Source organism: Cinclus cinclus, chromosome 33 (assembly GCF_963662255.1).
Source record: "Cinclus cinclus chromosome 33, bCinCin1.1, whole genome shotgun sequence".
In the NCBI taxonomy this organism is placed as follows: Eukaryota; Metazoa; Chordata; class Aves; order Passeriformes; family Cinclidae; genus Cinclus; species Cinclus cinclus.
The window spans coordinates 3138710-3164212 of record NC_085078.1 but is presented as its reverse complement, the minus strand read 5'-3'; the positions used below and the strand labels follow the sequence as shown (position 1 = coordinate 3164212).

The 25503-nt window shown below is 52.4% G+C and overlaps 2 protein-coding genes and 1 non-coding gene across 3 annotated transcripts; all 3 read left to right on the top strand.

Moving 5' to 3' along the window:
* The first annotated feature begins 5588 nt into the window (after positions 1 to 5588).
* On the top strand, positions 5589 to 6583 carry TMEM223 (transmembrane protein 223). The gene is given in 4 exon segments (XM_062512075.1): positions 5589 to 5856; positions 6165 to 6282; positions 6284 to 6353; positions 6355 to 6583. Coding segments are annotated over 4 exon segments (549 nt in total). The 5' UTR covers positions 5589 to 5603; the 3' UTR covers positions 6463 to 6583.
* Positions 6584 to 7419: 836 nt separating this feature from the next.
* Positions 7420 to 7610, top strand: LOC134055704 (U2 spliceosomal RNA). Its single transcript, XR_009934099.1, has one exon. It is a non-coding gene; the product is annotated as a U2 spliceosomal RNA (small nuclear RNA).
* A 535-nt stretch (positions 7611 to 8145) lies between these two features.
* Positions 8146 to 24674, top strand: HNRNPUL2 (heterogeneous nuclear ribonucleoprotein U like 2). Its single transcript, XM_062512056.1, has 13 exons — positions 8146 to 9727; positions 13051 to 13174; positions 14089 to 14165; positions 15370 to 15509; positions 16032 to 16122; positions 16328 to 16440; positions 17157 to 17423; positions 18657 to 18779; positions 19194 to 19322; positions 19815 to 19983; positions 21465 to 21665; positions 23238 to 23323; positions 24506 to 24674. Exons 1-13 carry the CDS (start codon positions 8635 to 8637, stop codon positions 24623 to 24625), a joined length of 2733 nt encoding a protein of 910 aa, XP_062368040.1. The 5' UTR covers positions 8146 to 8634; the 3' UTR covers positions 24626 to 24674.
* The last annotated feature ends 829 nt before the right edge of the window (positions 24675 to 25503 follow it).

Genomic DNA, 25503 nt, shown 5'->3' with positions numbered 1-25503 from the left:
AAATCTGGGAGTTCTGCCGGGAAATCTGGGAGTTCTGCTGGGAAATCCGGGAGTTCTGCCTGGAAATCTGGGAGTTCTGCTGGGAAATCTGGGAATTCTGCTGGGAAATCCGGGAGTTCTGCTGGGAAATCCGGGAGTTCTGCTGGGAAATCTGGGAATTCTGCCTGGAAATCTGGGAGTTCTGCTGGGAAATCTGGGAATTCTGCTGGGAAATCCGGGAATTCTGCTGGGAAATCTGGGAGTTCTGCTGGGAAATCTGGGAATTCTGCTGGGAAATCTGGGAGTTCTGCTGGGAAATCTGGGAATTCTGCTGGGAAATCTGGGAGTTCTGCTGGGAAATCTGGAGTTCTGCTGGGAAATCCGGGAATTCTGCTGGGAAATCCGGGAGTTCTGCTGGGAAATCCGGGAATTCTGCTGGGAAATCTGGGAGTTCTGCTGGGAAATCCAGGAATTCTGCCGGGAAATCTGGGAGTTCTGCTGGGAAATCCGGGAGTTCTGCCGGAAATCTGGGAACTCTGCTGGAAATCCGGGAGTTCTGCTGGGAAATCCGGGAGTTCTGCTGGAAATCTGGGAGTTCTGCCTGGAAATCTGGGAATTCTGCTGGGAAATCTGGGAGTTCTGCCTGGAAATCTGGGAATTCTGCTGGGAAATCTGGGAATTCTGCTGGGAAATCCGGGAATTCTGCTGGGAAATCCAGGAGTTCTGCCGGGAAATCCGGGAATTCTGCTGGGAAATCTGGGAGTTCTGCTGGGAAATCCGGGAATTCTGCTGGGAAATCTGGAGTTCTGCTGGGAAATCTGGGAATTCTGCCGGGAAATCTGGGAGTTCTGCCGGGAAATCCGGGAATTCTGCTGGGAAATCTGGGAGTTCTGCTGGGAAATCTGGGAATTCTGCCGGGAAATCTGGGAGTTCTGCCGGGAAATCCGGAGTTCTGCCGGGAAATCCGGGAGTTCTGCTGGGAAATCTGGGAATTCTGCTGGGAAATCTGGGAGTTCTGCTGGGAAATCCGGAATTCTGCTGGAAATCCGGGAATTCTGCTGGGAAATCCGGGAGTTCTGCTGGGAAATCTGGGAGTTCTGCTGGGAAATCTGGGAATTCTGCTGGGAAATCCGGGAGTTCTGCTGGGAAATCCGGGAGTTCTGCTGGGAAATCTGGGAGTTCTGCCGGGAAATCTGGGAATTCTGCTGGAAATCTGGGAGTTCTGCTGGGAAATCTGGGAATTCTGCCTGGAAATCTGGGAGTTCTGCTGGGAAATCCGGGAATTCTGCCTGGAAATCTGGAGTTCTGCTGGGAAATCTGGAGTTCTGCTGGGAAATCCGGGAATTCTGCTGGGAAATCTGGGAGTTCTGCTGGGAAATCTGGGAATTCTGCTGGGAAATCTGGGAGTTCTGCCTGGAAATCTGGGAATTCTGCATGGAAATCTGGGAGTTCTGCCTGGAAATCTGGGAATTCTGCTGGGAAATCTGGGAATTCTGCTGGGAAATCTGGGAGTTCTGCCTGGAAATCTGGGAGTTCTGCCTGGAAATCTGGAATTCTGCCTGGAAATCTGGGAGTTCTGCCTGGAAATCTGGGAATTCTGCTGGGAAATCTGGGAGTTCTGCCTGGAAATCTGGGAGTTCTGGCAGGAAATCCGGGAATTCCGGCAGGAAATCAGGGAATTCCAGCAGGAAATCTGAGAATTCCAGCAGGAAATCCACCAGGAAATCCGGGAAATTCCGGCGGGAAATCAGGGAATTCCGCTGGGAAATCTGGAATTTCACTGGAAAATCTGGAAATTCCGGCGGGAAATTCAGAAATTCTGGCAGGGAAATCCGGGAATTCCGGCGGGAATTCCTGCCCTGAGCTCTGCTCCCTCAATTCTCCGTTGCAGAACACGCTGCTCTGCTTCACCGTGCACGGCATCTTCAAGGAAGGCGAGTTCCCACTCTTCTTTTCCTTTTTCCCTCTTTCCCCCCCTCTTTTCCCCTCTTTTTCTCCTCTATTTTCCCTCTTTTTCCTCCTCTTTTTCCTCTTTTTTTTCCCCTCTTCCCCCCTCCCCCCTCATTTTCCCCCTCATATTCCCCCTCTTTTCTTCCCCTCCATTTTTTTTTCCTCATTTTCTCTCTTTTTCTCCCCCGTTTTCTCTCCCTCCCACAGTGGATGGCAAATCCCGGGATTCCGTTCGTGCTTTCACCCGGATGTTCATCGCGGTTCCGGCCGGGAACAGCGGGTGAGCCCCAGGCTGGCTCCTTCCCAAAAACCAGGGATTTACCCAAACCCCATGGATTTACCCAAACCCCCATGGATTTACCCAAACCCCATGGATTTATCCCAAACCCCAGGGATTTACCCAAACCCCATGGATTTACCCAAACCCCATGGATTTACCCAAACCCATGGATTTATCCCAAACCCCATGGATTTACCCAAAACCCCATGGATTTACCCAAACCCCAGGGATTTACCCCAAACCCCAGGGATTTACCCAAACCCCATGGATTTACCCAAACCCCAGAGATTTACCCAAACCCCATGGATTTACCCCAAACCCCATGGATTTACCCAAACCCCAGGGATTTACCCAAACCCCAGGGATTTACCCCAAACCCCAGGGATTTATCCCAAACCCCAGGGATTTACCCCAAACCCCAGGGATTTACCCAAACCCCATGGATTTACCCCAAACCCCATGGATTTACCCCAAACCCCAGGGATTTACCCCAAACCCCATGGATTTACCCAAACCCCATGGATTTACCCAAACCCCAGGGATTTACCCCAAACCCCAGGGATTTACCCCAAACCCCATGGATTTACCCCAAACCCCAGGGATTTACCCCAAACCCCATGGATTTACCCAAACCCCAGGGATTTATCCCAAACCCCATGGATTTACCCCAAACCCCAGGGATTTATCCCAAACCCCCATGGATTTACCCCAAACCCCATGGATTTACCCCAAACCCCAGGGATTTACCCCAAACCCCATAGATTTACCCCAAACCCCAGGGATTTACCCCAAACCCCATAGATTTACCCCAAACCCCAGGGATTTACCCCAAACCCCATAGATTTACCCCCAAACCCCATAGATTTACCCCAAACCCCAGGGATTTATCCCAAACCCCAGGGATTTATCCCAAACCCCATGGATTTACCCCAAACCCCAGGGACTTCCCATTAAATCCCCGATTTCCCCCCATAACTCCCACATTTTTCCCCTCATAACTCCCATATTTTTTCCTCCCACACCTCCCATATTTTACCCCATAACTCCCATATTTTCCCCCCATAACTCCATATATTCCCCCTATAAACCCCACATTTTTCCCCCCATAACTCCCACATTTTTCCCCCCATAACTCCCATATTTTCCCCCCTATAACTCCCATATTTCCCCCCACACCTCCCATATTTTTTCCCCCACACCTCCCATATTTTCCCCCCCATAACTCCCACATTGTCCCCCCCATAACTCCATATATTCCCCCTATAAACCCCACATTTTTCCCCCCATAACTCCCATACATTTCCCCCATAACTCCCCATATTTTTTCCCCCCATAACTCCCATATTTTCCCCCCATCACTCCCATACATTTCCCCCCATAACTCCCACATTTTTCCCCCCATAACTCCCATATTTTTCCCCCTATAACTCCCATATTTTTTCCTCCCACACCTCCCATATTTTCCCCCCATAACTCCATATATTCCCCCTATAAACCCCACATTTTTCCCCCCATAACTCCCATATTTTCCCGCCCTATAACTCCCATATTTCCCCCCCACACCTCCCATATTTTTTCCCCCACACCTCCCATATTTTCCCCCCCATAACTCCCACATTTTTCCCCCCCACACCTCCCATATTTTCCCCCCCATAACTCCCACATTTTTTCCCCCCACACCTCCCATATTTTCCCCCCTATAACTCCATATTTCCCCCCCCTTTTTTCCCCAGGCTGTGCATCGTGAACGACGAGCTCTTCGTGCGCGGGGCCAGCCCCGAGGAGCTGCGCAAAGCGTTCGCGCTGCCGGCGCCCACGCCGTCCTCCAGCCCCGTGCCCACCCTGACTGCCGAGCAGCAGGAGATGCTGGCAGCCTTCTCCATGCAGTCGGGCATGAACCTCGAGTGGTCCCAGAAGTGAGTCCCAAAATCCCCCCCGAATTTACACCCCCCCCCACACCACCAAAAAAAAAAAAAAAAAAAATAGCCCTGAAAAATCCGTCCGAAAAATCGCGCAAAAAATCGCGCAAAAATCGCTCAAAAATCGCTCAAAAATCGCTCAAAACGCTCCCCCCCTTCAAAAAAAAAAAACGAAAAAAACCCTCAAATGTTCCATCGAGGAAATCTCAAAAAAATCTCCCCTGAAGCCATCTAGAAAAAAAAAAATGAAAAATACTTAAAAAAAACCCCCTCCAAATCCTCGGAGTAGCAGGGGATGCTGGCGGCCTTCTCCATGCAGTTGGGCATGAACCACGAGTGGTCCCAGAACTGAGTTCCAAAATCCCCCTGAATTCAACCCACAAAAAAAATCACACGAAAAGCAAGCAAAAAAAAAAAAAAAAAACCAAAAGAACGCAGGAAAATCTGTCCAAAAATTGATCACAAATCGCTCAGAACGCCCCCTGAAAATCTCAAGAGATTCCATCGAGAAAAATCTTCGAAATCTCCCCAGAAAAAAAAAAACGTTCTGGAATATTCTGAAGTTTCAGCTGAAACTTTCTCCAAAATAAAAAAATCCCAAATTGCCCCGAGCTGCAGGAGATGCTGGCGGATCTCAGGTGCGAACCTTGAGTGTCCCAGAAGCGAGTCCAAAACCCCCCAAATTCACCCCAAAAACACCCCGGGAAAACAAAACTATTCACCCTGAAAACCCCAAAAATTCTCAAAAAAAAACTTCCCCAAGACCATCCTGAAAATCCCTCAAAAATACCTCCGGATATCGCTCAAAATCCCTCAAAAGTACCCTGAAAATCCCCCAAAGAAAACCTAAAAATCCTCAGGAAAACCCCAAATCCCCCCAAAATCCCCGAGCGCGTCCAAGCCCTGCTGTCCCTCAGGTGCCTCCAGGACAACGACTGGGATTACGGCCAGGCTGGGCAGGTTTTTACCCAGCTCAAGGTACGATTTTCCCCGTTTTTTTCCCATTTTCCCCTTTTTTTTCCCATTTTTTTGGGTCCTCTCACTGACACCTCCCCCCCCCTCCCCCCCCCCCCCTCGTTCCAGATGGAAGGGAAGATTCCAGAGGTCGCATTTCTTAAGTGAACGTTGGAAGTCCCCGCCCCCCTCCCCGGACCCCCCTCCCGTGTTCGATTCCCGTCGATCCCCGTCACCGTTTTGTAAATAAATCGATCGATTATTGATTATTGATTTGGGATTTTTTTGGGGGCGCGGCGCCTTTAAGGGAGGGGCGGTGAGGGCGGGGCGGGAGCGTGCCAGGAACAAATGTGGCGGCGGGAGCCAATCGGGTACAGAAGCTGATTGGTTGCGACGGAATTGGAGCCACAGCCGGTTGGCCGAGCCGCTACGCGGAAGCCGATTGGCCGCGGCTCCTGTTTGGCGGCAGCCCATTGGCTGATGTGCTGCGGGACCCGGAAGCGCCGGCGGCGCTGCCCGTCATGGCGGCGCGGGCGGCGCTGGAGGCCGCGGCGCTGTCGCGGGACGTGGTTCTGTTCCAGCACGACCGCAGCCGCTTCTTCCGCCTCGTGGGGCTTTTCTGCGCGGGCCAGGGGCTCTTCTGGGCCTACCTGGCGCACTTCGCCTTCACGGCGCTGCGCCCCACGCCCGCGCCCGGCTCCGGGCCCGATGATCCGCTGCGACCCCGAGACAACAAGTGGCGCTTTGGGTTCACGGCGTCCTGCCTCACCGTCGGTACCGGGGGACCGGGGCCGGGGTCGGAACGAGCTCGGGGCGGAGGGAGCGGCACATGGGGGAGCCAGGGTCACCCCGGGGTCGGAGAAGCGGGAGCGGAGCCGGAGCGGGCTCGGGGACCCAGCCAGGGGCTGGGGAAGGGACCGGGGCTCGCACCGGGTCCGGGGGAGCGGGACTGAGATCAAACCGCGCTCAGGGCGGTGGAACCGGGAGCAAGTCGGGCTCGGGGCAGCGGGAACGGAGCCGGGCCGTGCTCGGGAGGTCCCCGGGGCTGTCCCCCGCCCTGACCGCCGTGTCCCCCCCCCCAGGCTCGCTGGTCGTGGCCGCGGGCTGGCTGCTCCCGCTGCGCTCGGTTCGCCGGGTGACGCTGCTGCGGGGCGGTACCGAGGTTGCCATCGGCACCCACGGCCCGCTGGGGCTTCGGCCACCGCACTCTGACCGTGCCGCTCCGGGACGTGTCCGGCCGCGCGCACCGCGCCGAGGTGGCCGCTGCCATCCCCCATCAAGGTCAAGGGACGCCCGTTCTTCTTCCTGCTGGACAAGGGGGGGCAGCTCAGCGACCCCCGGCTCTTCGATGTCACCGTGGGCGCCTTCCGCAAGTTCTAGGCTGGGGTGAGGTGAGGACACGGCGGCGGTGTCACCTCCGGACGGACCGTGGGACACGCGCAGAGTTCGGACGCAGCAGCGTTGTCACTCGTCACCCCCAAAATAAAGTGTGAAAAACTCACCCCGGCTCGCTTTGGAGGGGGATTTTTGGGGGTTGGGGGGGGGGGGTGTCGGGTCTCTGCCTTGAGACACCGGGATTGTCACTTTCTGTCACCCCTCAATAAATGGGGAGATCCTCATTGCAGTTGTCACCCCCTGGACACGTCAACAAACCCCTGGGGCCTCGCTCGTTTTGGGGAAGGAATTTGGGGGAACCCCCAGACACCAGGAGCGTCACCCCTTGTCGCCCTGAGACACCCACCTCCTCTTCTGGGATCCCAAATATTCCCCCGCACACCTGGACAGGTTTGGGTGCGCTTGGAGCCGTTTCAGGCTGTTTTGGGGAGGATTTGGAGGGTTTTGAGGCATCCCCGCGTTCCCCTCACCCGGCTCTTCACAGTGGGGGGAAGGTGGGACCGCAATGAGGAGAACGGCGCAAATGAGAAACCGGACAATGAACTTCAAACTTCATCATGTGGAGGGGCGGGGTTATGCTAAAAAGGGCCGGGCAGAAAGAGGAGGGGTGAATGCAAATGAAGGAGCGCGCTCAGCCAATCACATTGCGAGGCGGGAAAAAGTGGGGTTACATAGAAAGTTAGGCAGGTTATTTGCATGAAGAGGCGTGGTTATGCAAAGTAGAGGGCAGAGACAGAGCGGGATGCATGCTGGGAGGATGATTTCTGCGGAATTTCGGGGTTCCCGGGGGTCGGACGGTGCGGGACGGGAGCGGGAGGAGCGGGACGAGCTGAGGAAAAACTGCGGGAACGGGAAGGAAAGGGGCGGGGGGCGGCGCGGGGGTGACCGCGAGGTGCGAGCGGGGCGGGCGGGGCTGGGTGCGGGGCGCGGGTAGGACCCGGTATCGCTTCTCGGCCTTTTGGCTAAGATCAAGTGTAGTATCTGTTCTTATCAGTTTAATATCTGATACGTCCTCGATCAGAGGACTTCATATTAAACGGATTTTTGGGCTCGGGAGTTGGATCCGGAGCTTGCTCCCTCCGCTCCGCGCATCGTCCCGGTATTGCAGTGCCTCCGGGAACGGTGCACCCCTACCCGGGGACCTTCCAGGGTCAAAGACAGATCGCACCGGGGCTTCTCCCTCCAGAGCGGCCGTGCCGGGCCCCGCTCTGCGGCTGGGGCTGCGCTCGCTGTGCCGGTACCGCAGCGCCTGCGGGAGCGGGGCATTCCCCGCCCATCGGGGAACTTCGCACGGTAAAAAAAAAAAAAAAAAAAACCAAACAGATCTGAGTTTCTTCAGCGATCCCCGCCGGCGGATCAATCTCATTTCATGCCGGCCCTGTTCCCTCCGGAGGGCCCCGCGGGCTCTCTCTGAGGCGGCCGGGCCCGCCCGTTCTGGGATTTTCCTCGCGCATCCCCTCACAGCGCGCCGCAAAATGGCCGCTCCCTCCCCGCACCTCTTTTTGGGGTTAAACCCCGTCGTTTCGGCGCTTTCTGGGGGAAATGGAAGTTTGACGTAGATAATAGCGATTACCAATAATGTTAAAAGGAGCGCGTGAAGGGTTTGAAGGGTTTTATTGAATAAATTCGTGAGGGGAGTTAGGAACGAACTGGGGGGGGGGGGGGGGGGGGGGCACGCTCCTTCCTTGAGGGGAACGCGGCCCAGTTTCGGCCTCGGCGCTTCTTCCGCGTCCGTTCCCAATTTCAAACAGAACAAACCTTGGGGTTTTTTTGTATATTTTGCACATTTCTAACCCTTTATCCTCTCCCTTCCCACCAGCCGACCGCGCGCTTTCGCCCTCCTCCCCCTTTCATCCACCGAAACAAAATGGCGGCGGCGCGGGCGGGCGGGAAACCGCGCCTGAGGAGAGCGCCCCCTTCACCCTCATCCACCAATAAGAGCGCGGCTTTTCGCCGTCGCTGGGCAGAACAGCGAGGTCGGGACCAATCAGAAAATCCGAGCGGCTGGGCGCGGGCCGCACGCGGCGAGGGAAGGAGGGGAAGAGGCGAAGCCGCCGCCACACTCGCGGCGGCCGTTGCGCACGTAGGTGGGGCGGAGGGGGGAGGGGGAGAGAAGGAACAGCGCCTGCGCGCGGCGGGGGAATCGCCTCGGCGCGCATGTGCCGCGCTTGCGCGTTACCGCGGCGCGGGCGGGGTTTGCGCCGGCGCGCAGGCGCGGCGCATGCGCGGTTAGGACGGCGCGCGGCGCGCGGGGGGGCGCGGCTGAGGGGCGGCGGCGGCGCAGGCGCGGCTGAGGCGGCGGCGGCGGCGGGGCGGGACGGGCCCGGCGATCGCTCCGCGCTCCGGCCGCCCCCTCCCCGCGCCAGCGGCGGCGGCCCCGCCTTGCGCTCTCGCTCTCTTCTCCCCTTCTTCCCCCCCCTTCCCCGTCCCTTCTCCGCCCCCTTCCTTCCGCCCCTTCCCTCCTCAGTCCCCGCCCCGCGGCCTCAGGGCCCGGCCCGGCCTCGCGCTTCGGCCTCGGCGCCGCCGCCTCAGCGCGCCCGCGCTTCCGCTTCCCTTCCCCCCCCGCCCCGCGGCCCCTTCCCCCCCCCTCCCTCCCCACACACCGGCCCCGCCATGGACGTGAAGCGGCTGAAGGTGACCGAGCTGCGGGCCGAGCTGGGCCGGCGCGGCCTGGACGCCCGCGGGCTGAAGGTGGAGCTGGCGCAGCGGCTGCAGGAGGCCCTGGACGCCGAGATGTTGGCGGCGGGGCCCGAGGAAGGCGGCGGCGGCGGCGGCGGGGGAGGCCCGGCCGCGGCGGCCTCGAGCTGCGCGGGGGAAGCGGGGCCGGCGGGAGGCCCGGGCGGGCGGCCGCACGGAGGGGAGGAGGAGGAGGAGGAGGAGGAGGAAGAAGAAGAGGAGGAGGAGGAAGAGGAGGAGGAGGAGGACGAGGAAGCGCTGCTGGCGGATGAGGACGAAGCCGCCGCCGCGGCCCCCGAAGCGGCCCCGGCCCAGCCCGGCCCCCCTGGGGCGGAGGAGGAGGAGGAGGAGGAGGAGGAAGAAGAGGAGGCGGCCCCGGCCGAGCCCGCGGGGTCGGAGCCGCTGCAGCCGCCTCAGGAGGAGGGAGCGGCGGCCGCGGCCGAGGCTGAAGCGGCCGAGGGAGGAGCGGGCGGCGGCGGCGGCGGCGTGAACGGGGCCGAGCGGCCGCCGGAGGAGGCGCCCAGCGGGGATGAAGCGGCCGCGGCCGAGGCCAAGGAGGAGGAGGCGCAGGCGGGTGAGCGATGGGGGAGAACCGGGAGGGACCCCCGGGACCGGGAATGGAACCCCGAGATTTCCCGGGAGGGACCCCCGGGACCGGGAATGGAACCCCGAGATTTCCCGGGAGGGACCCCCGGGACCGGGAATGGAACCCCGAGATTTCCCGGGAGGGACCCCCGGGACCGGGAATGGAACCCCGAGATTTCCCGGGAGGGACCCTAAAAATTGGGAAAGAATCCCTAGGACCTGGGGAGGGATCTCCAGAACCGGGAAGGGGACTCCAAATCTTTGGGAAAGGTCCCAAAAATCGGGAAGAACTCCCAGGGGTTTTGGAGAAAACTGGGAAAAGAACTTTGAGATGCTCGGGAGGGAGCTGAAAAAAACAAAAAAAAAAAAAAAACGGGGGGAAAAAAAAAAAAGCGGGAAGGGGCCCCTGGGCCTTCGGGAAGGAATCTCCAAAATCGGGAAAAGAACCTCGGGATTTTCGGGAGGGTTCTCAAAATCAGGGAGAGAATCCCCAAAATTGGGGAGAGAACCTGGAAAGAACCCAAGATCGTCGCGAGGGATTCCAAAAAACGGGGAAAAGAAATCCCAGAACCGGGAAAAGAATCGGTCAGAACCTCGGGAAAGTTCCCAAAAACCGGGGGGAAAAAAAAAACCAAAACAAAACAAAAAACGAGAAAAGAACTCCCGCATCTTCCTCCTCCACCAAATTCCCATTTCCCCACTTAAATCCCAAATTCCCAAAATTTTGGGGGTAGGATCTCGAAGATTTTTTTTTTTTTTTTTTTTTTTTTGGGGTGGGGGAGTTTATTCCATTTTGGAAGGCTCAGAAACCGGGATCAAATCCCATTCCCGATGGAGAAATTCGGGATTTTGGCTGGGGGGAGGGGGGGGGGGGAAGCGGGAAAAAGTTGAGTTTGAAGTTTTGGGGGTTTTTTTTTTTGGAGCTGAGTGGAAAACGGAAGAATTCCTGGAATTAACAAATTCCAAGTTGGATTTTGGGAAAAGAGCCTGGATTTGGAGGGAAAAATCAGGGGGAAAAAAAACCCAAACAAACGGGTTTTTAAGGAAAAAAAAAAAATAAATGAGATTTTGGGGAAAATTCAGGTTTTGGAGGGAAAACTCCTGATTTTTATGAATTTTGAATGAAAAATTGCTGGTTTTGAGAAGAAAAGTCTGGAATTTTGATAAATAATCCAGGGAGCAGGGAAGGGTTGGGAAGGTTGGGGATTTTATTTTTTTTTATTTTTTAATTTTTTAATATTTTTTATTTTTAAGGAGAAATCTCTGGGTTTGGGAAAAGTTTTGAGACTTGGAGGGGAAAAAAAAAAATTCCTCAATTTTGTGGGAAAATCCTGGTTTGGAAGGGAAGGTCTGGATTTTAAAAGGAAAACTGATTTTTTCTCTTTTTTTTTTTTTGAGAGGAAATTTTTTTTTTTTTTTGAGAAAAATCCTCATTTTGAGGGAAAATTCCTGATTTTGGGAGGATTTGTGGAGCATGAAACATCATGGAACGTGACTTTATTTAGAGTGGAGTGAAATTATTGCCATTTTTATCCCAAACTTGGATTTTGTGAAAACATTTCCAAATTTTGTTGGAATTTTAGAATTTTTCTTTTTTTTTTTTTTTTTTTTTTGGCCAAACAAGGGAAAAACTGGGAATTTTTTGTGTGTCCTTGGGTTTTTTTGTTTTTTTTTTTTTTTTTCTGGATTTATTTTTTTAAATTTGGTTTTCCCATTTTTGAATGAACCAACGGACCTCGATCTAAAATTTTTTTCCTTTTCTGTGAAAAATCCCAGGGGAATTTTGCATTGTTTAAGGACTTAAAACCTTTTATTTGTTTTTTTTTTTTTTTACCCATTCCTCTGTTCCTGGTGGGAATTTCCACTTCCCAAGGTTGAATTTTGCCACTCTAAAACCAGGAAAATCCATTAAAATTCCAAGAGTTGCACAGAATGTTTTTATTTAATTCACTTTTAAAGGAAGAAAAAAAAAAATGGAATTTTAACCTGTTTCTGCCGCTGTAAAACTCAGAAAATCCATTGAAACTCCAAAGTTTTTATGGAATGCTTTGGTTATTTTTATGGGGGGGAAAAAGAAAAAAATCTGAATTTTAATCTCATTTCAACCTTCAACGCCTGGAAAAATCCATTTCAGCTCCAAAATTTTCATGGAGTTCTTTGCTTTGGTTCAACTTTTCACTGGAAAAATTAAATTTCAGCCAGATTTTGCCACTCCAAAAGCTGGAAAATCCATTAAAACTCCCAGATTTCCCAGGAATGCTTTGATTTTGTTTATTTTGGAGGAGAAAAATAAAAAATAATTGGGATTTTTGTATCTTCTTGAGCTTTTAAAAGAGCTCATTCAGCCATTGGAATTTCCATGGAATATTGTTTTAATTCCACTCCTATACCCTCAATTTTTTAAAAAAGAAAAGGAAAAAAAAAAAGAAAATCTGAATTTTAACCCTTTTTCACCTGGGAAAAGCCAGAATCTCACGCTGGCTTTGCTTTTCCTGGGAAAATCCTGAATATTTTTAGGGTGGAATTGTAAAATCTTTTAATATTTTAGGGTGGGATTGTAAAATCCAGGATGTTCTGGGTTGATATCCAGGAAACCTGGGATGGTTTAGGATGGGATAAATCGATCCCAGAATGTTTTAGGGTTCCAAAAATCAACCCCAGGAGGTTTTGGGGTGCAATAAATGAGCCCCAGGATATTTTAGGGTGGGATAAATGGACCCCAGGATGTTTTGGGATCCATCCCTGGATGACCCCAGGATGTTTTGGGATCCATCCCTGGATGACCCCAGGATGTTTTGGGATCCATCCCTGGATGACCCCAGGATGTTTTGGGATCCATCCCTGGATGACCCCAGGATGTTTTGGGATCCATCCCTGGATGACCCCAGGATGTTTTGGGATCCATCCATGACCCCAGGGTGTTTTGGGATCCATCCCTGGATGACCCCAGGATGTTTTGGGATCCATCCATGACCCCAGGGTGTTTTGGGATCCATCCCTGGATGACCCCAGGATGTTTTGGGATCCATCCCTGGATGACCCCAGGATGTTTTGGGATCCATCCCTGGATGACCCCAGGATGTTTTGGGATCCATCCCTGGATGACCCCAGGGTGTTTTGGGATCCATCCCTGGATGACCCCAGGATGTTTTGGGATCCATCCATGACCCCAGGGTGTTTTGGGATCCATCCCTGGATGACCCCAGGATGTTTTGGGATCCATCCCTGGATGACCCCAGGATGTTTTGGATCCATCCCTGGGTGACCCCAGGATATTTTGGGGTGCCATCCGTGGGTCCCGGGCTGTTCCAGGGGAGGAGCAGGACAAGGCCAAGGCCCCGGAGCCCGAGCGCCGGGGGCTGAAGCGGCTGCGGGACGAGAAGGACGAACACGGGAGAGCGTTCCATGAGTTCAGGGAGGAGGCCTACAACAGCAGGTGGGGGAGGGGAACGGGATTGGGGAATGGGAACGGGAATGCGGGAGGGGAACGGGATTGGGGAACGGGGGAATGGGAATGGGGGAGGGGAACGGGATTGGGGAATGGGAACGGGAATGGGGGAGGGGAACGGGATTGGGGAACGGGGGAATGGGAACGGGAATGGGGGAGGGGAACGGGGGAATGGGAACGGGGGATGGGGAATGGGAATGGGGAATGTGGGAATGGGGAACGGGATTGGGGAACGGGGAAATGGGAATGGGATTGGGGGATGGGGAATGGGAATGGGGGAAATGGGGGGGAATGGGGAACGGGATTGGGGAATGGGGGAATGGGAATGGGATTGGGGGATGGGGAAATGGGAAGGGGGGAATGGGGGAATGGGGAGTGGGATTGGGGAACAGGGAAATGGGAATGGGATTGGGGGAATGGGGAAATGGGAATGGGGAATGTGGGAATGTGGGAATGGGGAACGGGATTGGGGAACAGGGAAATGGGGAATGGGGAAGGGGAATGGGGAATGGGGAAATGGGATTGGGATTGGGGAATGGGGGAATGGAGAAATGGGAATGGGGAACAGGATTGGGATTGGGGGAATGGGGGATTGAGGAATGGGGAGATGGGATTGGGATTGGGGGAATGGGGAACGGGGGAATGGGAATGGGGGAATGGGATTGGTGAATGGGGAAATGGGGGATGGGAAATGGGATTGGGGTGGAGAATTGGATTGGGGAAATGGGGATTAGGGTGTGGGAAATAGGATCAGGGATCTTAGAACGTGGCTTTTCCTGAATTTGGGATTTTTCCCCATACAGTTTTTGTCGTTCCCCCCCCCCCCCCCCCCCCAATTAGGGATTTGTCCCAGCTTTGGGATTTGTGCAGCAGAGTTTTGGGATTTTTTTGCCATCCCTCAGGTCCAAGTCGCCGCCGCCGCCGGAGGAGGAGCCCCCGGAGGGGGAGGAGGACGAGAGCCTGGTGATCCTGGACACCTGTACGGGCTCCTCGGGGCGTTTGGGACATTTGGGACAATTCCCACCTGCATTGCAGGCCTTCCTCAGGGATTTCAGGAATTTGGGGCCGTTTTAGGGGGGTTTGCAGCAAGATGGGTTGGTGGGTTTTTTTCTGAGATTTGGGAATTTTTAGGATTTTTTTTTTTTTTTTTTTTTTTTTTTTTTTTGGGTGATTTGAGATGGATTTCACTCAATCCAAGGTGGGGTTTGGCTGGAAATTTGGGAATTTTGGGATTGGTGGTGATTTTGTCTCACTTCCAGGTGGGGGATTTTGGGATAATTTGGGGGATTTTGGTGCAAATTTCAAGGATTTTGGGTGGAATTAGGGTGGGAATGAGGAATTTCAGGTGGATTTTGGGACAATTTCAGTCATTTTGTTATCCTTGGCACCACTCTGCCCTAATTCCAGCCGGGATTTTGGGATAAATTAATGGATTTGTGTGCTGATTTCAGGGATTCCATCAGGATTTAGGGTCAGAATTTGGGATTTTTGTGCCGATTTCGGGGATTCCATCAGGATTTAGGGTCGGAATTTGGGATTTAGGGTCAGAATTTGGGATTTTTGTGCCGATTTCAGGGATTCCATCAGGATTTAGGGTCAGAATTTGGGATTTTTGTGCCGATTTCAGGGATTCCATCAGGATTTAGGGTCAGAATTTGGGATTTAGGGTCAGAATTTGGGATTTTTGTGCCGATTTCAGGGATTCCATCAGGATTTAGGGTCGGAATTTGGGATTTAGGGTCAGAATTTGGGATTTTTGTGCCGATTTCAGGGATTCCATCAGGATTTAGGGTCGGAATTTGGGATTTAGGGTCAGAATTTGGGATTTTTGTGCCGATTTCAGGGATTCCATCAGGATTTAGGGTCGGAATTTGGGATTTAGGGTCAGAATTTGGGATTTCTGTGCCAATCTTGCTGATTCCATCAGGAATTAGGGTCAGAATTTGGGATTTTTGTGCCGATTTCAGGGATTCCATCAGGATTTAGGGTCAGAATTTGGGATTTAGGGTCAGAATTTGGGATTTTTGTGCCGATTTCAGGGATTCCATCAGGATTTAGGGTCAGAATTTGGGATTTTTGTGCCGATCTTGCTGATTCCATCAGGAATTAGGGTCAGAATTTGGGATTTTGGTGCCGATGCCTCGGGGATTTGTGCTGAGAGTTTGGGATTTTTGCCTCCCCAGACACGTCTGACCTGCAGTTCCGTGCCAGCCGGGACAGGTACGGGGGGCAGCCCCTGTTCTCCGAGCGCTTCCCGGGGCTCTGGGCCGGCGCCCGCAGCACCCACGGCGTCACCCACGGCCGTGTCTGCTTCCAGGCCAAGGTGGGAACCCCAAAACCCCAAAAAATCCGGGAGCAGACCCTGGGGACTGGGGGAAAGGAATTTGGGGATTTTTTTGGGGTGGGTTTGAGGGGTTTAGGGGGAAGGTTTTGAGGAATTTGGTGTTTATGGCGGGAGGGGATCGGAGGTTTTGTGGGTTTTGAGTGGGGTTGGGGGGGATTTGGGGTTTTGGGGGGAGTTTAGAGAGTTTGGAGGCTTTTTTGGGATGGTTTTTGGCTGCTTTGGAGGGGATTTAAGGGATTTTTGGAGGTTTCTGGGTGGGTTTTGGAATTTGGGGGAGGGTTTGGGGTTTTTTTGGGGAGTGGTTTTGGGGATTTCTGGGATCTCTGGGGTTTTTGGGAGCGTTTGTGTTTTTCAGAGGGGTCAGGGATATTTCAGGAGTGTTTGAGGCGTTTTAGGGGGATTTGGGTTTTTGGGTTTTTTTTTTTTTTTTTTTGCTGCTGCTCCTCTTTCTCTGCCCCATTCCTGAGTTTTTTGGACCCCAAATCCCAAATTTCTGTGCAGGTTTCTCAGAACCTCCCAGGGAAGGAGGGGAGCTCCGAGGTTCCGCTGCTCAGGGTGGGCTGGTCCGTGGACTTCTCCCACTCCCAGCTGGGTGAGACCCAAAATCCACCCAAAACCCATCCAGAATTCCCAAATCCCCCCAAACCAGCACAGAATTCCAAAAATCCAGCCCCAAAAACCCATCCAGGATTCTGAAAAGGCAGCCTCAAAATCCCAAATCCATTCCCAAACCCCTTCCCAGATTCCCCAAACCCCTTCCCAAATTCCCCAAATCCCATTTTTTTGCCCCATTCCAGGGGAGGATGAGTTTTCCTACGGCTTTGACGGGCGGGGGCTGAAGGTGGAAAATGGGAAATTCGAGGAATTTGGGGAGAGCTTCGGAGAGAACGACGTCATCGGCTGCTTTGCTGTGAGTGTGGGAAAAACTGGGAAAAACTGGGGAGAAATCCTGGGAAACTGGGGAGAATCTGGGCAAAAAGGGAAAAACCAGGAAAAATTTGGAAATCTGTGAAAAAAAAGGGGGGAAAAAATCAGGAAAAGCCAGAAGAATCGGGGGAAAAAAGATCAGGAAAAGCCAGAAAAATCGGGGGAAAAAAGGGGGAAAAAATGGGAAAGTGAGGGGGAAAAAAGGTAAAAAATCAGGGAGAAAAAGATGAAAAATCAGGAAAAATATGGGAAGAAACAGGAAAGGACAGGGAAAAAAAATCAGTAAGTTAAAGGTGGAAATTCCAGAATAACAGAAAGGAAAAGTCAGGAAAAATGGGGAAAGCCAGGAAAAAATGAGGAAAAATCAGGAAACAAAGAGAAAAAATTCTGGGGGAACGTAATAGGAAAAATGAGGTGAAAAGAAATGATGAAAAATAAGGGGAAAAACTAGGAAGAATCGGGAAGTATGAAAAATAAGGAAACAAAAAGGTGAAAAACCCAAGGGGGGGATAAAACGAGGAAAATCAGGAAAAAGAGAGGGGGGGGGGGGGTGAGGGGAAGGAAGAAAAAAACTGGGGGGGGACAAAAAGATGAAAAATTAGGGGAAAACCATGAAAAACCGGGAAGGGGGGAGGGAAAAGAGTAAAATGAAAGAAGAGAAACTCCTGGAGCTGCCCACCCCCGGCCGTGTTCCCTCAGGACTTCGAGGGCGCCGAGCTGGTGGAGCTGTCGTTCTCCAAGAACGGGCAGGAGCTGGGGGCCGCGTTCCGCATCCCCAAGGAGGCTCTGCGGGAGCGGGCGCTGCTGCCCCACGTGCTCTGCAAGGGCTGCGCCGTGGAGCTCAACTTCGGGCAGCGCCCCCAGCCCCTGGCCCCCGTCCCTGAGGGCTTCGTGTTCATCCACGAGATCCCCGCCCCGGAGAGGGTCCGCACCCCGCCGGGACCCAAAAGCACCGAGGAGTGCGAGGTGGGGGCGTTGGGGGTGGGATTCGGGGATCTTGTGGGGGTTCTATTGGGGATTCCACTGGGTTTCCGTTGGGGTTCTCTTGGGGATTCCATTGGGGTTCTCTTGGGGTTCTATTGGGGTTCTAATGGGATTCCATTGGGGATTCCATTGGGTTTCCATTGGGATTCCATTGGGGATTCCATTGGGGTTCCGTTCAGGTTCTCTTGGGATTCTGTTGGGTTTCCATTGGGGATTCCATTGGGGTTCTATTGGGATTCCACTGGGGTTCTCTTGGGGTTCCATTGGGGTTCTAATGGGATTCCATTGGGGTTCTCTTGGGGTTCTATTGGGGTTCTAATGGGATTCCATTGGGGTTCCGTTCAGGTTCTCTTGGGATTCTGTTGGGTTTCCATTGGGGATTCCATTGGGTTTCCATTGGGGTTTCCATTGGGTTTCCATTGGGGTTTCCATTGGGGTTCTATTGGGATTCCACTGGGGTTCTCTTGGGGATTCCGTTGGGGTTCCGTTCGGGTTCTCTTGAGGTTCTGTTTGGGTTCCGTTGGGGTTTGCATTGGGATTCTCTTGGGGATTCCATTGGGGATTCCACTGGGTTTCCATTGGGGTTCTATTGGGGTTCTATTGGGATTCCATTGGGGATTCCATTGGGGTTCTATTGGGATTCCATTGGGGATTCCATTGGGGTTCTCTTGGGGATTCCATTGGGGATTCCATTGGGGTTCTCTTGGGGTTCTATTTGGGTTCTATTGGGATTCCATTGGGGTTCCGTTCAGGTTCTCTTGGGATTCCGTTGGGTTTCCATTGGGATTCACTTAGAGATCCATTGGGGTTCTCTTGGAATTCTCTTGGAGTTCCCTTGGGATTCCTTTGGGATTCTCTTGGGGATTCTCTTGGGGTTCCCTTGCATTTCTTTCCAGGTTTTCTTGAGCTTCCCTTGAAATTCCCACTCTGTTTCCATTGGGGATTCCCTCAGGGTTCTCTCTGGGTTCCCCTTGGGGGTTTCCTTTGGGATTCCTTTTGGGATTCCCTTGAAATTCTCCCTGGGGTTCCCTTGGGGATTCCCCTGGGAATGGTGGGGTTGGAATTCTGCTGCTGGGGGCTCTGGGTTTGCTGGGAATCCAGGTGGGGATCTGCTGGGAATTCTGGTGTTTGTCCTTCTGGATCCCCTGGGAATCCCAGTCCCGATCCCCTGGGAATCCCGAGGTTCCATCCTGGAATCTCCCTCCCCCTGGGCAGGTGCTGCTCATGGTTGGGCTCCCGGGCTCCGGGAAGACGCAGTGGGCACAGAAACATTCCCAGGAAAACCGGGACAAGCGCTACAACATCCTGGGAACGGAGCGGGTCCTGCACCAGCTCAGGGTCAGCACCCGCGGGGGTTCTGGGAATGGTGGGATTGTGGGAATGGTTGGATTTATGGGAGTGATGGGATTGCATCCCCATCCTGCACCAGCTCAGGGCTGGGGGGGGGTGGGGGGAAATATCCTGGGAATTGTTCCAGGATAATGGGATTGATGGAAACGATGGAAAGGATCCTCGGAAGTTACGGGATCTGCAGGATAACGGGACCAGGGGATGAGATCCTTGTCGTGCACCAGGGTGACGGAGGCGAAGCGGGAATTCATGGTGGGAATGGGAGCGGCGGGATGGACTGGGAGCAGCGGGATCGATGGGATGCGACAGCGGGACGACACCACTGGCAATTCTGGGCCCACCCCAGATCCCCCAGAGCCCTTCCCCCTCCTTGCCCGTTCCCAAATTCCCGAATTCCCGCAGACGCGGGGGCCGGAGCCGGAGGAGTTGGACGCCAAGAGCCGGGAGCTGCTGACTCAGCAGGCGGCGCAGTGCCTTAGCAAGCTGGTGCAGATCGCCCCCCGCGCCCGCCGCAACTTCATCCTCGACCAGGTATCCCGGGCCAGGTGCAATCCCGGGAAAACCGACCCGGAAAGCAGCCTGGAAACCCCGCAGAATTCCGGGAAAGCTGCACCCAAAAAAAATCCCTAAGAACTCCCCAAGGCGTCCCCATAAAAATTGTTGTTTCATCCTTGACCGGGTGTACCAAGAGAGGCAAGATCCAGGGAAAAGCCAGCCCGGGAATTCCTGAGAAATCTTGGATAAACATCCCAAAAAAAAAAAAAAAAAAAAAAAATCTGGGATAATCACGCCAGAAATGCAAGAAAAACCTCTCCTAAGAAAATACCCATAAAAATCCCTGGAAAACCATCCATCAAAAAAAAACAAAACAAAACAAAACAAAAAAATCCTCATTCCAGATCCCAAAACCGCCATTCCTGAGCTCAAATCCCCCTTTATTTATTTATTTATTTATTTATTTATTTATTTATTTATTTTTCTCCTTGAATTCCCTTTTTTTTTTTTTCCCCTCCCCTCCATCAGTGCAACGTGTACAACTCGGGACAACGCCGGAAGCTCTCGGCCTTCAAGGGCTTTTCCAGGAAAGTCGTGGTGATCGTCCCGGCAGAGCCGGACTGGGAGCAGCGCCTGGAGCAGCGGCGCCAGGCCGAGGGCGACGACGTGCCCGAGTCCGTCATGCTCGAGATGAAAGGTGGGAGAAACTGGGGGGGGGGAAAAAAAAAACAAAAAAAAAAACCCACCAAAAACGGGGGAAATCGTTGGGGGGAAAAAAAAAAAAACAAAAAAAAAAAACGGGGGAAATCGTTGGGGAAAAAAAAAAAAACAGGGGAAATCGTGGGGGGCAAAAAAAAAAAATCACACACCAAAACGAGGTGAAAATTGCAGAGTTTTTTGGGGGGATTTTTCCCCCCGCCCCCGATTTTTGGGGATTTTTTTACCTTTTTTTTTTTTTTTTTTTTTTAAGGAATTTTTTTTCCCTATTTTTTGTGTTTTTTTGTTCCTGCTTTTTGGGGTTTTTTTTCCCCCATTTTTGCGCGTTTTTTTTCTTCCAGGTTATTTTTTAGGGGATTTTTTTTCCAATTTTTGGGGAAATTTCCCCTATTTTTTTTTCAGGATTTTTTTCCCATTTTTTTGAGGATCTTTTTCCCATTTTTTGTGAATTTTCCCCTATTTTTTGCGGATTTTTTTCTCATTTTTTTGGGCATTTTGTTCCCATTTTTGGGGATTTTTTTTCCATTTTTGGGGATTTTGTTCCCATTTTTGGGGAATTTTCCCCTATTTTTTCTGGATTTTTTTTTCCCATTTTTTGGGGATTTTCCCCTATTTTTTGTGGATTTTTTTTTCCATTCTTGGGGATTTTTTTCCCCCATTTTGGGGGATTTTTTCCCCCATTTTTGGGAATTTTTTTTCCCATTCTTGGGGATTTTTTTCCCCATTTTGGGGGATTTTTTTCCTAGTTCTTTGGGGGCTCACAGCTGGAGGTAATGATGTGTCCAAGCCTGTCACAGTCAAGATGAAAGGTGGAAAAGAAGGGGGAAATTGGAAAATCACAGAAAAAAAAACAGATGGAAAATTGCATGGAAAAAATGCAAAGTTTTCCTGGTTTTGGGGTTTGTTTTTCCACTTTTTTTATGAGATTTTTTTCCTAATTTTTTTTTTTGTTTTTTTGGTTTTTTCCTCCTGTTTTTGGGGGGATGTTTTTACACTTTTTTGGGCGTATTTTGGGGGAATTTTTTTTGTCCTCATTTGGACATTTTCCCCCTATTTTTAGGACCTGATTTTTCCGCGGCAGTTCAGGAATTTCCCCGTTTTTTTGGTGCTCACAGATAAGATTTTTTTCCCCTTTTTTGAGACTCACAGTGACAATTTTTGTCGCTAAGAGTCACCGCTTCCTCCCACATTTATTCCCTCCCCCAGCACCGATTTTCCTGAATTTCCCCCCATTTTTAAAGCTGACTTTGCTACGTAATCCCAGCGATTTCTCTCATCCTCTCAAAGAACCTTTTTCCCCAATTTCCACCCCTCACTCCGGGGCGCTTTTCCCACAATTATTCCTCCTCCCAGCACCGATTCTTCCCGGGTAAATTCTGAATTTTCTCCCCGTTTTTTTTTTTTTTTTTTTTTTTTGAGCTGATTTCTCCTGGTTTTTTTTTTTTCCCCCTGTTTTTCCAGCCAACTACTCGATCCCTGAGAAGAGCGAGTACGTGGACGAGGTCGTGTTCGGGGAGCTGGGCAGGGACGAGGCGGCGCCGCTGGTGCTGCGCTGGAAGGAGGAGGCGAGGAAGCAGCTCCCACCCTCGGAGAAACGCGGGAACCGCCGCAACAACCGCAACAAACGGAACCGGCAGAACCGAAACCGCGGCCAGGGATACGGTCAGGGGGGGAAACGGGGAAAAAACGGGGAGGAAATGGGGAAAAAAACGGGGAAATTGGGATAAAACACAGGGAAATTGGGATAAAACACAGGGAAATTGGGATAAAACACAGGGAAGTTGGGATAAAACACAGGGAAATTGGGATTTGGGAATGGGCAGAACCGAAACCGCGGCCAGGGATACGGTCAGGGGGGGAAACGGGTAGGAAATGGGAAAAAAACCAGGGAAATTGGGAAAAAAACGGGGAGGAAATGGGATAAAATGGGGGGAAATTGGGATAAAACACAGGGAAATTGGGATAAAACACAGGGAAATTGGGATTTGGGAAGGGGCAGAACAAACAGAACCAGCAGAACCGAAACCGCGGCCAGGGATACGGTCAGGGGGGGAAACGGGGAAAAAACGGGGAGGAAATGGGAAAAAAAAACGGAGAAATTGGGATAAAACACAGGGAAATTGGGATAAAACACAGGGAAGTTGGGATAAAACACAGGGAAATTGGGATAAAACACAGGGAAATTGGGATAAAACACAGGGAAATTGGGATTTGGGAATGGGCAGAACCGAAACCGTGGCCAGGGATACGGTCGGGGGGGAAACGGGGAAAAAACGGGGAGGAAATTGGGATAAAACACAGGGAAATCGGGATAAAACACAGGGAAATTGGGATAAAACACAGGGAAATCGGGATTTGGGAATGGGCAGAGCCGAAACTGCGGCCAGGGATACGGTCGGGGGAAAATGGAATAAAAATGGGGGGGAAACAAGAAAAAACGGGGAGGAGATGGGGAAAAAACAGGGGGAAATGGGATAAAATGTGGGGGAACGGGATAAAACGGGGAAAACTGGGATCTGGGGAGGGAATAATGGGATCCAGCTGAGATGCGGGAACGGGATTTAGAGATGTGGGAGGGAGAAAAGAGGGATTTGGGTGAAGATTGGGATGGGCTTTGGGGCAGGATTCGGGATGGGGTTTGGGACAGGGAATTGGGGAGGGATTTGGGGCAGGATTCGGGATGGGGTTTGGGACAGGGAATTGGGGAGGGATTTGGGGCAGGATTCGGGATGGGGTTTGGGACAGGGAATTGGGGAGGGATTTGGGGCAGGATTCGGGATGGGGTTTGGGACAGGGAATTGGGGAGGGATTTGGGGCAGGATTCGGGATGGGGTTTGGGACAGGGAATTGGGGAGGGATTTGGGGCAGGATTCGGGATGGGGTTTGGGACAGGGAATTGGGGAGGGATTTGGGGCAGGGTTCGGGATGGGGTTTGGGACAGGGAATCGGGGAGGGATTTGGGGCAGGATTTGGGATGGGGTTTGGGACAGGGAATTAGGGAAGGATTTGGGGCAGGGTTCGGGATGAGGTTTGGGACAGGGAATCGGGGAAGGATTTGGGGCAGGGTTCGGGATGGGGTTTGGGACAGGGAATTGGGGAGGGATTTGGGGCAGGGTTCGGGATGGGGTTTGGCTGAATTTGGTGTTTCGGGCTGGATTTGTGCCGCTGGGGTGGGCTGGGTGCAGGATTTTGGGCCGGTCGCACGTTCCGGCTCTGACCCTTCCCGTTCCGCAGTGGGGGGGCAGCGCCGGGGCTACGACAGCCGCGTCTACGGGGGCCAGCAGCAGCCGCAGTACTGGGGCCAGCCCGGCAACCGCGGGGTGAGCGCCGCGGCCGGCGGCCCGGAAACTTCCGGGGGACTTCCGGGGGACTTCCGGGAAACTTCTGGGGAAACTTCCGGGGAAACTTCCGGGAAAATTCTGGGGAAACTTCCAGGAAACTTCCGGGAAACTTCTGGGAAACTTCCGGGGAAGCTTCCGGGAAAATTCTGGGAAACTTCTGGGAAACTTCCGGGAAAATTCCGGGAAAATTCCGGGAAACTTCTGGGAAACTTCTGGGAAACTTCCGGGAAACTTCCGGGAAAATTCTGGGGAAACTTCCAGGAAACTTCCGGGAAACTTCCAGGAAAATTCTGGGGAAACTTCCAGGAAAATTCTGGGGAAACTTCCAGGAAACTTCCGGGGAAAATTCTGGGGAAACTTCCGGGAAACTTCCGGGGAAAATTCTGGGGAAACTTCAGGGAAACTTCCAGGAAACTTCCGGAGAAACTTCCGGGAAAATTCTGGGGAAACTTCCAGGAAACTTCCGGGGAAACTTCTGGGCATTTCAGAGAAACCTTCTGGGAAACTTCCAGGAAAATTCCGGGGAGCTTCCGGGGAAACATTCCCGGGCATTGCTGGGAAACTTCCGGGGAAACTTCCGGGAAAATTCTGGGGAAACTTCCGGGAAACTTCCAGGGAAACTTCTGGGCATTTCAGAGAAACTTCTGGGGAAACTTTCCCAGGCATTGCTGGGAAACTTCCAGGGAAACTTCTGGGAATCCTCCAGGCATTTTTTCTGGGAAACTTCCAGGAAACTTCCGGGCATTTCCGGGAAACTTCCAGGCATTTTTCCTGGAGCACTTTTGGGCATTTACAAGAAACTTCCAGGCATTTTTTAATGGGTTTTGACTGGTCTGGACCGGTTTAAACTGGCTTCAACCATTTTGGACTGGTTTTAACAGGTCTGAACTGGTTCTAACTGGTCTAAACTGGCTTTAAGCGAGTTGCTTTAAACGGATCGTCGCTTGGTTTTTCTTACCGGTTTAAACTGGGTTTTTACTGGGTTTTTACCATCTTGTACTGGTTTTTCCTTGTCTGAACCTGTTCTGACCGGTTCTGACTGGTTCTGACCGGTTCTGACTGGTTCTGACCGGTTCTGACCGGTTCTGACTGGTTCTGACCGGTTCTGACTGGTTCTGACCGGTTCTGACCGGTTCTGACCGGTGTTCCTGCCCCCCCCAGGGCTACCGGAACTTCTACGAGCGCTACCGGGGCTACGACGATCGGTTCTACGGCCGCGACTACGACTACAACAGATACCGCGACTACTACCGGCAGTACAACCGCGAGGTGCGGCCTTAAACCGGCCTTAAACCGGGCTTTAACCGGGCTTAAACTGGGCTTAAATCGGCCTTAAACCGGCCTTAAACCGGGCTTTAACCGGGCTTAAACTGGGTTTAAACTGGGCTTAAACCGGGCTTTAACCGGCCTTAAACCGGGCTTAAACTGGGTTTAAACTGGGCTTAAACCGGCCTTAAACCGGCCTTAAACCGGGCTTTAACCGGGCTTTAACCGGGCTTTAACCGGCCTTAAACCGGGTTTAAACTGGGCTTAAACCGGGCTTTAACCGGCCTTAAACCGGCCTTAAACTGGGTTTAAACTGGGCTTAAACCGGGCTTTAACCGGCCTTAAACCGGCCTTAAACCGGCCTTAAACTGGGCTTAAACCGGCTTTAAACTGGCGTTAAACTGGGCCCAGATTGGGGTAAAACAGGGGTTAAACTGGGGGTTAAACCGGGACTAGATTGGGGTTAAACTGGGCCTAGATCAGCCTTAAACTGGGGTTAAACTGGGGGTTATATCAGGGTTAAACTGGGGTTAAATCAGGCTTGAACTGGGGTTAGATCGGGGTTAAACTGGGCTTAAATCAGGGATAAACAGAGAGTTATACTGGTTAAACTGGCTTTACCTGGGATTTCCCCCAGGTTTAAACTGGGATTCCCCAGGTTCAAACTGGGATTTCCTCCAGGTTCAAACTGGGATTCCCCAGGTTCAAACTGGGATTTCCTCCAGGTTCACACTGGGATTCCCCAGGTTCAAACTGGGATTCCCCAGGTTCAAACTGGGATTCCCCAGGTTCAAACTGGGATTTCCTCCAGGTTCAAACTGGGATTTCCTCCAGGTTCAAACTGGGATTCCCCAGGTTCAAACTGGGATTTCCTCCAGGTTCAAACTGGGATT

Excerpts from the sequence above, each read along its gene's own strand:
- HNRNPUL2 (XM_062512056.1), top strand. The coding sequence starts at position 8,635 with ATGTGCCGCGCTTGCGCGTTACCGCGGCGCGGGCGGGGTTTGCGCCGG. Across the intron at positions 16,441-17,156 it reads ACGTCATCGGCTGCTTTGCT|GACTTCGAGGGCGCCGAGCT; the intron begins GTGAGTGTGGGA and ends GTGTTCCCTCAG. Across the intron at positions 17,424-18,656 it reads AAAGCACCGAGGAGTGCGAG|GTGCTGCTCATGGTTGGGCT; the intron begins GTGGGGGCGTTG and ends CCCCCTGGGCAG.